Below are 16,484 nucleotides of genomic sequence, written 5' to 3' on the forward strand. Positions count from 1 at the left end.
GTGAGCCCACTGGAACTGACTGACCACTGCGTCAACCTCTGCCAGTGGTGGCCTTGGATGTGTTATGGAAGGGCGAGTTCAGCATACTGCTGTCCCAGCTGTTATCAGTTTTGATGACCTGCAGTTGTTACTACTCGGTCAAGTAGCTATTCAATTGGCCTCATGAAGCTGGGTGCAAACCACCATTCCTCCCACCAGGTAAATATCCCTGTCAGTACTTTGACCTGAACCTGGGTCCTCCACCTGGCAGTCAGCTATGCTGACCTCTCAGCTATAGGGGTGAACATTACATCAGAATATATATTTAAAATTTGTGTCTCACCTAACATGAGGTTTGGTTAGACATTTCCTAATATATCTCTTTCTTCTACCTGCCATTACCTCTGTGCAATCTGTCTTTTTCTAGTCACATGCAAATTGGAACAAAGATTACAAACAGTTAGTTTTTCCCATTTCTGCCAACGCAGGTAACATTAGAAAATTGTAGGTAGGTGCCCCATTCTGTCTCCAAATCATACTTTTCAGCCCCTCATTAAAAAAGGAAGGAGAGATTATAAATGTCTACATGAATAAGGATTTTATGTCTGTTCAAGTAAAAGAAACTTTAGTGTATTTTTTAAGAAATGGTTTACAAATAACTGACTAATGTCAGTCTTGCTTAGTTTCAGGTTTTTTAACAACTGCATAAAATATAGTCAGTTTAAAGATATAATCCGAAACAGATTTGGCAAAACAAATTCTAATTAAAATATAGAACTTCCTATTGTGTTTCAATAAACACACAGTGGAGCCACTTAAAGTAGAATTTTAGTCAACCCAACTAATGGCAATAACAAAAATATTTTGATAAAAAAGCTTTTGTTTTTGACACTTAATAATTTTTTACCATATCCCTGTTACTTCCTTAGAATCAGAAGGTTTGCATAAATAGAAGCTATACACACATAAATATACATATCTTAAAAGTTCAAGATGCAGTGGTAAAAATAATACTTTCTCACATGAATGATGGTTCACAAACACTCACTACATAAACAAATTTACACACCATCTTAAGCTACTGAAATACACTGTACTGTTTGCAATAACTCAGCAATATTAATGATAGTTAGAATTGTGAAACAAAAGCCTTTATAGAACTGTACTCAATGTTTGGCCCTGAACTGAACAATAAATAAATCATCTATGAATACAGGGAAATATATACATTATGGCACTAGATTAAAATGTGTCACAGATATAAATGCACATGAGACAGACCCATGTATTAAAAAGAAAAAAAAAAAGGATCTTATTTCTTTGGTATCAAATTTTAGTATGTTGCAGATAGTAACATACATATGTCCCAATTATTTTTTAATAAAACAAATCCATTATGCTTAAAGCATGATTAAATCATAACAAATAGCTTATGTACATAAAGTTGCACTAATGCTGTACCTCATTTCTCAATATATATATCTGAAAAATGGGACATTCCAACATGACTCAAAATTTTAGAAGAGGTCACTTGGTATTGCAGACAGACTGTCATTTAGCATTCCATTCTAGCAAAGCTGCAGTAAAGTTAACATACTTAGTGACCAGAAACTAGATTTTGGCTACTCCAGTAGTGAGCTCTCATGAACTCAGAAATCGGATTTTACAGCCACAATCAAATGAATGCTCAATTTGAAATGCTGCAAGTATTTCATACAAATTATGTCTTCAAATAACTATTCTGCTTATCACAGACATAACATAAAATGTAAATTACAACCAGAATCTACCAATGAGTCATTATCAAAAACCTACTTGTCTCTGAGGATGTTTATGGAATGTAATTAGAAATACATAGACCACACTAAATTTGGTTTAGGAATGACGTTCTGATTAAACACAAACAGAAAATAGTTAACTGCTGTTGAGTCAGCATTCATTAACAACAGTTTTTCCCTTATGGAAGTCATCACTGTACACAGGATGATTATTGCACAGCCAAAACAGGCACACATGAAATGTACTTTACGAACACAAGTACAATGGCAGTAGAAAATAAGCTCTTACAAATAAAGGCGATAATACACTGAATACATATTAAAAGCAGTTAAATATGGCAGTGGAAGCAAAGAACACAGTTTAATGTCACACAAACTCACATTATAGTGATTCTGTGTTGCAAAGTATCAGTTAGAATTCTTAATTTCATATTAAGTTAAGATTAGACTACTATACTTAAAAATGAACACCTGGCAAAAACTCTTTTAAAACCTGTTGTTGCCCATTTTTAAAAGAACATTGTCAAAAGCTACCAAAATTTAAGAGAGCTTATAATTAATGCACTGCTCCACATCACCTTGTAAGGAGCACAACAGGTTTTAGTTTGATAACATTTTTAGTATATACAAAATAATGATTCTGTCATCAAATGAAAGCTTAAACCATCTAACTTCTTCATCTCACAGGTGATTTTGCATAGGCATAAATGTATGTTATTTAAAAAGTCAGTCTCCAAAAAAATGGCAGTACGAATATCATGATCTTATCATTCTTTCTAAGTAAAAATAATGATCTTGCCCACTAAGCACACTACTCTACTGCTGTGGGTGCAATAACTCTTGAAAAACTCCATCTTAGTGAAGCTTTGGTATGTTAAATGTGAGTAGACTAACAGTTGTTTGATAATAAATACCAGCTCCTTCAGTTTACTAATACACATTCACTCCTTCCACTTCTGGAATATACACACAACCTTCCTTCATACCTACAAATAGCCATTCTTACACAGATCTATATATACACAACAAAGATCACTTCAGTAACTCATAGCATGAGTCTTGAGCCCCAAAATATTCATCTCATCTGTATTTGCTCAGTAATACAGAAAGTATTTTCCAGCAGTAAGACATATGTTCTACTGTGTCACAGAGGTGGGGTACTACTGGGAGGCTACGATTCTCACTCGTAGAGAGAGAGGTTTCTCCCACACATCATTCTTTAGAACGCCAGTAGGACGGCTGTCAATTTCGAGGTCAAAAATTCCTGGGTGTTTCAGACGTCTTCTGAAATGCAGGGCCCATATTCCATGTTTCTTTACCATTTCAAACAAACCACTCTCATTTCCATGTGAGATGACATACTCAAAATCATTCTGTAAAATAAATAAACAAACAAATAAAGTTATATAAGAATTTTGTATCAGATATGTTAGTAAATAAATGAAAAATACTGCAACTAACAATTTCATTCATGTATTCAGCCTCTACCCACTTAAAGTTTTCTTATTTCAACATTAAGACCACATATGGAAATTAATTTTTCTGTATGAAAATTAAATACAAAACAATAATCTTTAAGATTCTGACTAGTTCTGAAAATAATGGGGTGCAAAAGTAACAGTTAACTGAATGAACTATTTACCAGTGGGATCAGTCACACACAGTAAAACACATCTGGCTGATAATGGGGTTTTCCTGCATGGAAAATAAATACTAAACTCAATGTTCACAATTTTTGAGGTTAATAGACATTCAAAGTTAAATAAACTTGTATTACTTCAATTACTAAGCATAATAAAGTACAGTATGGGCAGCAGAACATATAACTACCTTGGAATTGAGATCTGCACAATCAAAGGTGAGATTGCAGACATGAAACAGGTTATAGCATTGTGCCATTGTGACAAATCAGTCAGAAGTAGATTGTACCTCTCTGCTGTAATGTGGAATATAAATCTGGAACTAAATAGAATGTTGCCTACTGTCTTTGTGAAACACACACTTGACCCACAAAAAGGTATATTACTAGTCAATCAAGGAAGGTTGTTTGACTGAAATGAAATTTTGAAAACAACTAATTGGAGTCAACACACACTGACACCACCCTCGAAGAATGTAATTAAAACAGTTCATTTCTCTACACCCTTATCATTTTATTATTTTGATATTTAACCCTTACAGTTTTAGAGGATTTCCTGTAACATCCTGTTCAAAGATTTTTACAACCACCTTTGCATTCTACATTTAGTCTGCCTTCACCACCGTCCCCTTGTTGTCACAACACGTGGATCCCTCTCGTCCTGGGGTCTGAGCCACCTGCCCTTTCTTTGAAACTTCCCCAACCCATCATTCTCCTCCCTGAGGAAGGAACTAACAGTACCAGAAGCTAAATAATATTGTGTCTGCAATGCCAATATTTCGCCTCCTGCATGTTTCTATTAGCCTTCCTTCCTGAGGAAGGAACTAGTTCCGTAAGCTAAGCTAGTGCTGAGTGTCTGCTGGCAGTATTAATATTTTGCTCCCTGACTATGTCTAGCAGCAATACTAAATATTAACTGTTTTGCCTCCTGAATATAAGTACTGGCCATAAATTAAACATCTCTTTTTCCAATAGCATTATTTGAATTATATGTCAACTGGCAGAAGCTACAGTAAACAAAGTGGTGTGGACAACCAGTAACAAACATATTATCGTAATCGTAGAATAGGTTATGGTAATTTCATAAGCCAGAGATTAATCAATGCTGCAGCAAAAGTGATCAATGGCATTTTCACTGTGCTATTATTCATTGTTGGTTGTCTGATGCAAAATGAAGTTCTCATAATTTATTCTAGAGAGTTGTTGTTGTTGTTGTTGTGGTCTTCAGTCCTGAGACTGGTTTGATGCAGCTCTCCATGCTACTCTATCCTGTGCAAGCTTCTTCATCTCCCAGTACCTACTGCAACCTACATCCTTCTGAATCTGCTTGGTGTATTCATCTCTTGGTCTCTCTACGATTTTTACCCTCCACGCTGCCCTCCAATACTAAATTGGTGATCACTTGATGCCTCAGAACATGTCCTACCAACTGATCCCTTCTTCTTGTCAAGTTGTGCCACAAACTTCTCTTCTCCCCAATCCAATTCAACACCTCCTCATTAGTTATGTGATCTACCCATCTAATCTTCAGCATTCTTCTGTAGCACCACATTTCAGAAGCTTCTATTCTCTTCTTGTCTAAACTATTTATCATCCATGTTTCACTTCCATACATGGCTACACTCCATACAAATACTTTCAGAAACGACTTCCTGACACATAAATCATACTCGATGTTAACAAATTTCTCTCCTTCAGAAACGCTTTCCTTGCCATTGCCAGTCTACATTTTATATCCTCTCTACTTCGACCATCATCAGTTATTTTGCTCCCCAAATAGCAAAACTGCTTTACTACTGTAAGTGTCTCATTTCCTAATCTAATACCCTCAGCATCACCTGACTTAATTCGACTACATTCCATTATCCTCATTTTGCTTTTGTTGATGTTCATCTTATACCCTCCTTTCAAGAAACTATTCATTCCGTTCAACTGCTCTTCCAAGTTCTTTGCTGTCTCTGACAGAATTACAATGTCATTGGCAAACTTCAAAGTTTTTAATTCTTCTCCATGGATTTTAATACCTACCCCGAATTTTTCTTTTGTTTCCTTCACTGCTTGCTCTATATACAGATTGAAAAACATTGGGGAGAGGCTACAACACTATCTCACTCACTTCCCAACCAATGCTTCCCTTTCATGCCCTTCAACTCTTATAACTGCCATTTGGTTTCTGTACAAATTGTAAATAGCCTTTCGCTCCCTATATTTTACTCCTGCCATCCTCAGAATTTGAAAGAGAGTATTCCAGTCAACATTGTCGAAAGCTTTCTCTAAGTCTACAAATGCTAGAAATGTAGGTTTGCCTTTCCTTAATCTAGCTTCTAAGATAAGTTGTAGGGTCAGTATTGACTCACGTGTTCCAATATTTCTACGGAATCCAAACTGATCTTCCCCAAGGTCGGCTTCTACTAGTTTTTCCATTCGTCTGTAAAGAATTCGCGTTAGTATTTTGCAGCCGTGACTTATTAAACTGATAGTTCGGTAATTTTCACATCTGTCAACACCTGCTTTCTTTGGGATTGGAATTATTATATTCTTCTTGAAGTCTGAGGGTATTTTGCCTGTCTCATACATCTTGCTCACCAGATGGTAGAGTTTTGTCAGGAATGGCTCTCCCAAGGCCGTCAGTAGTTCTAATGGAATGTTGTCTACTCCCAGGGCATTGTTTCGACTCAGGTCTTTCAGTGCTCTGTCAAATTCTTCACGCAGTATCATATCTCCCATTTCATCTTCATCAACATTCTCTTCCATTTCCATAATATTGTCCTCAAGTACATCGCCGTTGTATAGACCCTCTATATACTCCTTCCACCTTTCTACTTTCCCTTCTTTGCTTAGAACTGGGTTTCCATCTGAGCTCTTAATATTCATACAAGTGGTTCTCTTTTCTCCAAAGGTCTCTTTAATTTTCCTGTAGGCAGTATATATCTTACCCCTAGTGAGATAAGCCTCTTCATCCTTACATTTGTCCTCTAGCCATCCCTGCTTAGCCATTTTACACTTCCTGTCAATCTCATTTTTGAGACGTTTGTATTCCTTTTTGCCTGCTTCATTTACTGCATTTTTATATTTTCTCCTTTCATCAATTAAATTCAATATCTCTTCTGTTACCCAAGAATTGCTACTAGCCCTCGTCTTTTCAACCTACTTGATCCTCTGCTGCCTTCAATACTTCATCCCTCAAAGCTACCCATTCTTCTTCTACTGTATTTCTTTCCCGCATTCCTGCCATTTGTTCCCTTACGCTCTCCCTGAAACTCTGTACAACCTCTGGTTTAGTCAGTTTATCCAGGTCCCGTCTCCTTAAATTCCCACCTTTTTGCAGTTTCTTCAGTTTTAATCTACAGTTCATAACCAATAGATTGTGGTCAGAGTCCACACCTGCCCCTGGAAATGTCTTACAATTTAAAACCTGGTTCCTAAATCTCTGTCTTGTCATTATATAATCTATCTGAAATCTGTCAGTATCTCCAGGCTTCTTCCATGTATACAAGCTTCATTTATGATTCTTGAACCAAGTGTTAGCTATGATTAAGTTGTGCTCTGTGCAAAATTCTACCAGGCGACTTCCTCTTTCATTTCTTAGCCCCAATCCATATTCACCTATTATGTTTCCTTCTCTCCCTTTTCCTACTACCGAATTCCAGTCACCCATGACTATTAAATTTTCGTCTCCCTACACTATCTGAATAATTTCTTTTATTTCGTCATACATTTCTTCAATTTTACCATCATCTGCTGAGCTAGTTGGCATATAAACTTGTACTACTGTAGTAGACGTGGGCTTCTTGTCTATCTTGGCCACAATAATGCGTTCACTATACTGTTTGTAGTAGCTTACCCGCATTCCTATTTTTTTATTCATTATTAAACCTACTCCTGCATTACCCCTATTTGACTTTGTATTTATAACCCTGTATTCTCCTGACCAAAAGTCTTGTTCCTCCTGCCACTGAACTTCACTAATTCCCACTATATCTAACTTTAACATGTCCATTTCCATTTTTAAATTTTCTAACCTACCTGCGCGATTAAGGGATCTGACATTCCACGCTCCGATCCGTAGAACGCCAGTTTTCTTTCTCCTGATAACGACGTCCTCTTGAGTAGTCCCCGCCCGGAGATTCGAATGGGGGACTATTTTACCTCCGGAATATTTTACCCAAGAGGACGCCATCATCATTAACCATACAGTAAAGCTGCATGCCCTCGGGAAAAATTACGGCTGTAGTTTCCCCTTGCTTTCAACCGTTCGCAGTACCAGCACAGCAAGGCTGGTTTGGTTAGTGTTAAAAGGCCAGATCAGTCAATCATCCAGACTTTTGCCCCTGCAACTACTGAAAAGGCTGCTGCCCCTCTTCAGGAACCACACGTTTGTCTGGCCTCTCAACAGATACCCCTCCGTTGTGGTTGCACCTACGGTACGGCTATCTATATCGCTGAGGCATGCAATCATCCCCACCAACAACAAGGTCCATGGTTCATGGGGGGGGGCTAGAGAGTATAAAGAAAATAAACTACTACCTCATACAGGGTGAAACAATTTAAAGTACTTTTGGGTTTTTCGAGTTTTAATTTCATCATTGGTCATCTCTTTTACAAGATTCAGTAATTATTGGTGATTCAGGGTTAAACATTACAGAATCTGACTTCAGAGATGATCTTGAATATCACTCTAACTAATTAAAATGTAACATGTTAGCTTGCCATGGGCTGTACAATGAAGAGTTTCTGATTACCAATAAGGCAAAGACTGATTAGTAAACTTCTAATTAACTTCAGTTACAGTTTACTTACTTTATTGAAAGGACTGCTGACAATTATTTATTGAGTCATAAAGGATATCCCAGGGAAAGGCTATAGTAGCTATTATTATGCAGATTAAATTGGCTACTAGGCTATACAATTGTTACCAAGATTAATATTACTTACAAGGGAACCTACCCATCGCACTCCCTCAGATCTAGTTATAAGCTGGCACAGTGGATAGGCCTTGAAAAACTGAACACATCTCAATCGAGAAAACAGGAAGAAGTTGTGTGAAACTATGAGAAAAAATAAGCAAAATATACAAACTGAGTAGTCCATTCTTAAATGAACTGGTTGAAACCTGAAACTGACCGAGCGAGGTGGCGTAATGTTTAGCACACTGGACTCGCATTCAGGAGGACGACGGTTCAATCCCACGTCCGGCCATCCTGACTTAGGTTTTCCGGCCATCCTGATTTAGGTTTTCCATGATTTCCCTAAATCGCTTCAGGCAAATGCTGAGATGGTTACTTTGAAAGAGCACGGCCAACTTCCTTCCCTAATCCAATGAGACCGATGACCTCGCTGTTTGCTCTCTTCCAACAAATCAACCCAAACCCAACCCTGAAACTGATAACTAGGGACCAGAAAAATTCGAATTTCTGATAAATGCAAAATAGAAGTGAATACTGCGTCAAAATGTGAAAACGGAAAATTACTTAATAGACACTATTTCATAGGGAATTGTATACATATGAACTATTTTATCAGAGATAGTTTTATATAGCTTTATTTTCTGCATATAAATATCGAAAATGTAACCAATTTTCAATTACTGGCATTGAATATCATGTGGCAAATGCACATAAGAATCTGTTTGCAAAATAAAAAGTGTATGAATGCAATGATGTACCACTGCACACAATGATCTGGCACCATGCCAACTGTGGATGGTTGGATGGTCTATTTTAGAAACACGCCATGTAATACAACGTAGTAGTACTCATCTGTGGGAATCCAGCATTTTAGACAGCGAAATGGATACATTTGTTTGTTACTCAGAGCTCAAAAGATGGTAAAATGCAAAAACTTTTAACAAGGAAAATTAAGGGATGGATGTTTTGAACTGTGGTTGCATCGAATAATGCTAAAGGTCGGGCCTGAACTATGTTGTTAACAATGCTCTGTTAACCTCGACAAGCAAGAAATTGTGCAGTAGCCATCCCCGCATCCCCTGTGTTGTGTGTTGCTTGTGGTTTTCTTTTCCTATTTTGAAAAAAGTGAAGTGATCAATCCTCGTTTATCATGGATTTCGATTACCACCCTTTCAACACCAGAAGAGATCAGCGAACCTTATAACAATGTGTCAGTCCTTCTGTAGGCTGCTGCCCAGCTAAAGGAAGGTGGGGCTTGTTTCCCTGCACCTCTCCTCTCCCATCTGGAGGTCAAAATTCTAGTTTGTTTACAATCGCGGCTGTCTGCCACTATAGCCAATAGTGCCTGCACTCTGCACTATAATAACTGGAAAATGAAACCTGTAATTTTTTTTGACTGTGCTGAAATCCTTCCTCTAATGTAAAAATGTTAAATATCCTGTCAGGTTAATTTGTTGTGTTGTTAAGCATGGGTCACACAGCTATGAATGCCCACGAAAGGTTGAAATTAATAGTCTGCAGATTTTGTAATCATTGAATTGGGCGGGAAAAGACAAGTCATGTCCAGAAACACCTTAATTCAGCGACCCATTCAGTTCACTGGTGATAAAATGCAAATATTTTTCAACAGAACAATCATTCTTGAAAGCTTAAATATTGCAAACCAAGAAAACAAAGACCACCTCGAAACAGAAAGGTGTTGAAGTTTTTGCAAAAGCAAACGATCCAGTCAAAAAGTTCCCAATCGGCACTTTTTTAACAGTCAGTTTCAAAGAACTAAGGATTTGTTCATCTTCACTCATGAAGTGTGATAACCTTTTATATTAGTGCATCTAATTATTTACAGACACAAAAAATAGATGCAAATTTTGCCGAAAACAGATGTGAATATTGACACAAATAGACGCGAATTTTGCCAAAAATAGATGCTACATTTTCCAGTCCCTACTGATTACAGTGACATTTTTTGGGGGAAATTTAAGTGTATTTGGAAGGATAGGCTAATGGGAAATAGAGATGGTGTATCTGCTGCAGTAGACAAGAAACTCAAATTCACCAAGAAAGAAACTAAAGTCTCATTTTAAACTGTCTGGACAAGAATCAGTACCAGGGGTGGCCATAGCGTGATAATTGGATTCTTCTATCGCCCACCAGGCTCATCTCCTGAGGTAACCAAAAACTTGAGAGAAAACCTAAGTTCATTTGTATGTAAGTTCCCCAATCATAATGTAATCATTGGTGGGGACTTTAATCATCCAACAATCAATTAGGAAAATTACAGTTTTGTTAGGGGTAGGGGCGATAAAGACATCCTGTGAAACATTACTAAATTCATTCTCTGAAAACTACCTAGGATGGAGAGTTTGGACCCCCACCCATGATGGAAATATATTGGATCTAATAGCAACAAATAGACCTTACTGCTTTGAGAATGTTCACATTGGTTTGAGGATGTCCACATCGAAAAGGGTATCAGCGATCACGATGCAGTTGTGCAACAATGGTTACCGAAGTACAAAGGGCAACTAAAAGAAGCAGAAAGGTGTATCTGTTCACTACACTAGATAAAAGTCAGTAATGTCAAATCTCAATGAGGAACTTTAAACTTCCAGCACGGGGCAGGAGCACGTAGAGGAACTATGGCTCAAGTTTAAAAGAATAGTTGACCATGCACTGGATCAATATATACCCAGTAGAACAGTACCATAATGGCTGTAAAGAAATTTCTAAATACGTGCAAAACAAAGAATAGGGATATAGATAGAGAGATGCTGAATGAAACGCATTTGGTTGTCAAGACAGTAATGCATGAAGTCTTCAATGGCTACCATAGCAGAATATTGTAAAATGATCTTTCACAAAACCCAAAGAAATTGACTGTTAGTGGCACCAAAGTTAATGTTCAGTCCCTAACGAATGAGACAGGAACTGAAATTGAGGTTAGCACAGCGAAAACTGAAATGCTTAACACTGTTTTCAAATGATCCTTTACAAAGTAAAATCCAGGGGAATTGCCCCAATTTAATCCCCATACCACTGAAAAGATGACTGAAATGAGCATTAGTGTCAGTGGTGTTGAGAAACAGTTGAAATCATTAAAACTGAACATGCTCCAGGGCCCGATGGAATCCCTATCAGATACTATACTGAATTTGCAGCTGAGTTAGCTCCTCTTTTAACTATAATCTATCATAGATCCCTTGAACAAAAAACTGTGCCAAATGGTTGGGAAAAATCACCTGAAGGCTAATAGAAGAGATCCACAAAACTACTGTCCAATATCTTTGACATTGATTTGTTGCAGAGTCTTGGAACATGTTCCGAGCTCAAACATACTGAAGTATTTTGAACAGAATGATCTCCTTCAGGCAAATTGGCATGGTTTCTGAAAACATGAAATCCTGAAATCCTACTCGCACTTTTCTCAAAGGACATACTAAAAGCTTTGGATCAAGGCAGTCAGGTAGCTGCATGATATCTTGATTTCCAAAAAGCATTTGACACAGTAACACACCTATGCTTATTGTAAAAAATTTGATCATATGATGTATCAAGTGAAATTTATGACTGGACTGGGGATTTTTTTATAGGGAGGACATAGCATGTTATCTTGGATGGAGAGTCATTATAAGATGTAGAAGTAATTTTGGATGTGCCCCACGGAAATATGTTAGAACCCTTGCTGTTCTTGTTGTACATTAATGCCTTGCAGACAGTATTAATAGTAACCTCACACTTTTTGAAGATGATGCACTTATCTATAATGAAGTACTTTCTGAGAGAAAGCTACATAAATATTCAGTCAGATCTTAATACAATTTCAAAGTGCTGCAGAGATTGGAAAATTGCTTCAAATGATCAGAAATGTAAAACTGTGCACTTCACAAAATGAAAAATGCTAGTGCACTCTAATATCAGTGAGACAAAGCTGGAATCATAGCAAAAAATTTGTGGTCTGAATGGGATTTGATCACGTGCTCTCTGGATCATGAAGTGTGTGCTTTGCCACTAGACCATTTTTGTTTTAGAATAAAAAAACAAAAAAGAATATGACCATTAGACCTTACACGCGTAGTGGAAATGCTAGCTGTGTCACCTCTTGAGATGATGATCGACGTCGGTAATTAGTGTTCTGTTTATAAATTTCCCCTCAATGGTAATGAGAAGCCAGGGAAAAATTGCAGCCAACATAAGAGGAAAATTTTGAAGCAGTGCTAAGGTAAGGTGGAGATGTAATTCCGTGAAAAGAGCACAATCTCCATGCGTGCCACACTCCCATACAAATTGAGACACTTATATTCTTCCTTATCTGCGCCATTTTGCATACTCCATCAAGAACAGTGCTCTCACCATGCAAAATAATCCTCACTGAATAGCAAAGTTTCACACTGTGGCTCAAACAAGATAGAGTTATATCCTGTATGCTGAATATTAGCTCCAAAAACTAATAACACAGCATTTATAGGCAATGTTCGCTACCTCGTGTTCTCTTCCTTCCCTCTAATATAAATGATTCTGCCCACATAGAAGCAAATTTCCTGCAATTGCTCATTCGCACATGTTCACTTCCATTTGCTCCATTTTAAACCAGTTGTCTGTGAACTCTGAATAATTCCACTATGTGGCACTGCGCGAGTAATTTGTTAAGTTGCGCACTAGGCAGGCAGAACTGTACAAACCGCTGTTATAAGTTGTTCTTTGTGCAGCAAAAATGTGTAACTTCAACATTTTTTCAAAAAAATGGGCACTGCCTCTTAGCAGCTAAAATTTTGGCAGTGCGTTTCTTTTGTTGTCTTCTTGCTGTGTAAAAATTTCAGAGTAGGTTTCAAATTGTCTTATTGGACCATTCCCTTGTAAGATGATAATGGACTAAGTCTCTGCTTCAACAGTAGAACTGTACATATTTTATACTAGGTTTCAGAGTTCAGCTGATATGCTCTGACAAAGTTTCATAACTTACACAGATGATTTGCAGTAAGAATAAATTTTATGATTGTGGGTAGTAATTACCTTCACCGCTGGCTGCAGTTTTAAAATTCTCATTCTATGCTTAGTCTGAGAAAGACTTATCTTCAGAACTAACTGCTGCTCTTCATGATGATGCCGTACTTTCCTTCTTTTGTAAAGGCTTCTCTTCTGCAGCTATTAAAATGAATGGCAAGAGCATTAATACTGAGATAAATGTTACTTCTCTTTGTGAGTATGAATATGAAATTATGTAATGATAATTTGAAATTTCTAGTCACTCTTACAGACTAAAAATATCTGTGATTTCACATTGAATTTAGAACAAAGAATATTAACAATATTAGACATAAGAGAGCACCTTATGTTTACAAAGCGCTCAGATAGCAACAACAGCAGCAATGGGAAAAAATGCAAAATATGAAAAAAGGAAATATTTGAATCTCTATTTTTCAGAATTACATAGCTTTTATTCTTTACAAGAAAGCAAAAGATTAGAAAAAGGGAAGAGTAAGATGTACATGTCTTGAACAGATAAAAAACATTCTTCAAAAACCTAGTGGTGCAGAGGAGTGTCTCCTGGGCTGCTTATTGAAAAAAAACTGCAAATAATATTAGTTTTTGGCTATTGCTGCATTTAAGCAGTATCCTCACAGCTCTGACTAGAGCACTGCAAGTGTGTGCAAGAGAGAATACAAATACATTTTGTTGTGACAGTGCCACGATATTTAAAAGTGCCGTTACGTCAGTACGCGAACACGGCAATAGAGGCGCTCCGCAACTCGGCTGAGTGCGGGAGCGCCACCTAGCTATGAACGGCGCCGGCCGCATGTCACGGCACGGCAGTCTAATGACAGATTCGGAATAGGTAGCATGTAACCCGCTATTGTTCTACATTTGTATATCCACGCAATTTATTAGTGATTAAAGGTTATAACACTTTTTGGCGATGAGGTCGGATATTTGTTTTCCTGCATTGTGGACTTGTGTGTTCGTGTCGGGGCAGAAGTGGAACAGCTTATGCAAGCGCTCATTGAACAACAAACACAGCTGACGGCTGCTATTCAGGCGTTGTCGACGTCGCTTACTCATCGTCTGTCTTCCTCTTCTCCGCCTCCATTCCGTCCTTACGACGAGGCCGCTGAAGACTGGGAGGATTATGAGAAGCGTTTGCGGCAACACTTCTTGGCTTTCGGCGTTGTTGACGCTCCTATGTGTAAGTCGTTATTTCTATCTTGGATTTCCCCACGGATCTATCAGCTGCTATCTCAGTTGGCCCCTCTGCGGGAACCTGCATCTCTGTCCTTCCAAGAAATGTGTGACTTATTGCCTAACTATTACCGAAAAAACACCCACGTCGTTGCCGCCTGCATGGCGTTCTACCAGTGTCGTAAACAGCCCCATCAATTTTACCGGGCTTGGGTAGCGGAACTACACGGTCTGAGTAGGAAATGTCAGTTCGTCACGGACACTCATCATGAGTCTTATGCTGATTCAATGGTTAGGGACACTATTCTACGGCTTGCTCCTGATAAAGAAGTTCGGCAACGTGCCTTACAACTGCCAAACCCGTCGTTGTCGGAAGTTCTAAGCATCGCTCAATCTTTTGAAGTGTCTCACACTGCTGGTGCGCAAATAGATGCGTGGTGTGATGTAGGTGCTATCCAGACAACTTTCGAAACGGACAATTTGCCTGTTTCACAGGGGAACGACGATGTGGCGGCGGTTCACTTGCGTCCACGACATCGCGTTGGGCCGCTACGCTCGCAGCGAAAACAGCAACCACAGAAGCAGGTTCGTTCCGCACTTCCTTCTTGTCCACGTTGTTTCGTACAGCATGACAGGGCCGCGTGTCCAAAATGTTGGGCCACGTGTAATTCATGTAGAAAAAAAGGCCACGTTGCTTCTGTGTGTCAGTCCCCTAAAGTTCCTGTCGACGAGGATGAGGCATCGGACATGGACGTTAACTGTGTGCTTTCTCAAACAAATAAGTTGTTTGTCACTGTTTGTGTTCTGGATAAAGACATTCGCATGCAAGTGGACACTGGCTCTGCCGTAACTCTCATTTAATTCTCGCACGTATTTGGAGTTACGTGAAATCTGAGGACTTATAATAAGCAGACAATTCCTGTCGTTGGCCAGTTTGATGCTTCCACTGCCTACAAGTCTGTTGTTAGGCCCCTCACGTTTTATGTGGTGGATCATGCGGGCACTGAAAACCTGTTCGGTTATGATGCTTTCCAGTTGTTCGGGTTCTCCATTGATGATGATGTGCACCTCATATCTGAGGATATTCCGTATCAACAGCTGGATGTATTGTGTTCGGAATTCTCGTCTGTGTTCTCTGCTGGTCTGGGTCATGCCAAGGATTTTGAAGCCCACATTACTCTTAAACCTACGGCTCGCCCTAAGTTTTTCTGGGCACGCACTATTCCGATGGCATTGCGTGCACCTGTCAAGGCTGAGATAGACAGGTTAACAGCTTCAGGGATTCTCCTTCCTGTTACCTCCAGTGAATGGGCATCGCCAATCGTGGTGGTTTCTAAACCAAACGGGAGTCTGCGATTGTGTGGTGATTTTAAAGCCACTGTCAACGCTCAGAGCCTCATTGACACTTATCCTCTTCCCCATCCTGAGGAGTTATTTACCAAGCTCGCTGGGGGCCAGTTCTTTTCCAAACTTGACTTATCGGAGGCGTACCATCAGTTGCCGTTGGATGCGTCTTCCAAGGAATTTCTCGTCATCAACACTCCTTGTGGGTTGTAATCAGTACCAGTGGTTACCATTTGGCGTCGCTAGCGCGCTGGCCATTTTTCAGTGGTTTTTCGAACAGCTCACGGCTTCCGTTCCTGGCTGCATCAACTACCTGGATGACATTGTCGTCACGGGGGCCTCCACTGAGGAGCACCTTCGCAATTTGCGTTCACTGTTTCGAGTTCTGCATTTGGCTGGGTTGAAGTGCAATCTGGACAAGTCACAGTTCTTCCAACCCTCCATTGTGTATCTTGGTTTCCACTTGACCCGTGAGGGTATACGCCCTCTACGTCAGCATGTTGCGGCCATTACCGCTCTACCCCGGCCGTCTATGGTCAAAGAACTTCCGGCGTTTCTAGGCAAGATTGCTTATAATCACAAATTCATTCCATCCGCGATGGTGGTAGCTCATCCTCTGCATCAGCTGTTATGCAAAAATGTACCTTTCTGTTGGTCCGATGA

The 16,484-nt window shown here is 39.0% G+C and overlaps 1 protein-coding gene across 1 annotated transcript in view; it reads right to left on the reverse strand.

Annotated features, from left to right (window-relative positions):
- Positions 1 to 613: 613 nt before the first annotated feature.
- The window catches only part of LOC126198519 (fibrillin-2-like), a 732,236-nt gene continuing 716,365 nt past the window's right edge, over positions 614 to 16,484 (reverse strand). The window contains exons 54-55 of the mRNA XM_049934905.1: positions 13,314 to 13,445; positions 614 to 3,130 (exon numbers count right to left, since the gene is read on the reverse strand). Coding sequence (XP_049790862.1) covers positions 2,918 to 3,130; positions 13,314 to 13,445 — 345 coding nt within the window. The 3' untranslated portion in view covers positions 614 to 2,917. The remainder of the gene's footprint in view (positions 3,131 to 13,313; positions 13,446 to 16,484) is intronic.

The sequence above is a fragment of the Schistocerca nitens genome, chromosome 8, assembly GCF_023898315.1.
Source record: "Schistocerca nitens isolate TAMUIC-IGC-003100 chromosome 8, iqSchNite1.1, whole genome shotgun sequence".
NCBI lineage: Eukaryota > Metazoa > Arthropoda > Insecta > Orthoptera > Acrididae > Schistocerca > Schistocerca nitens.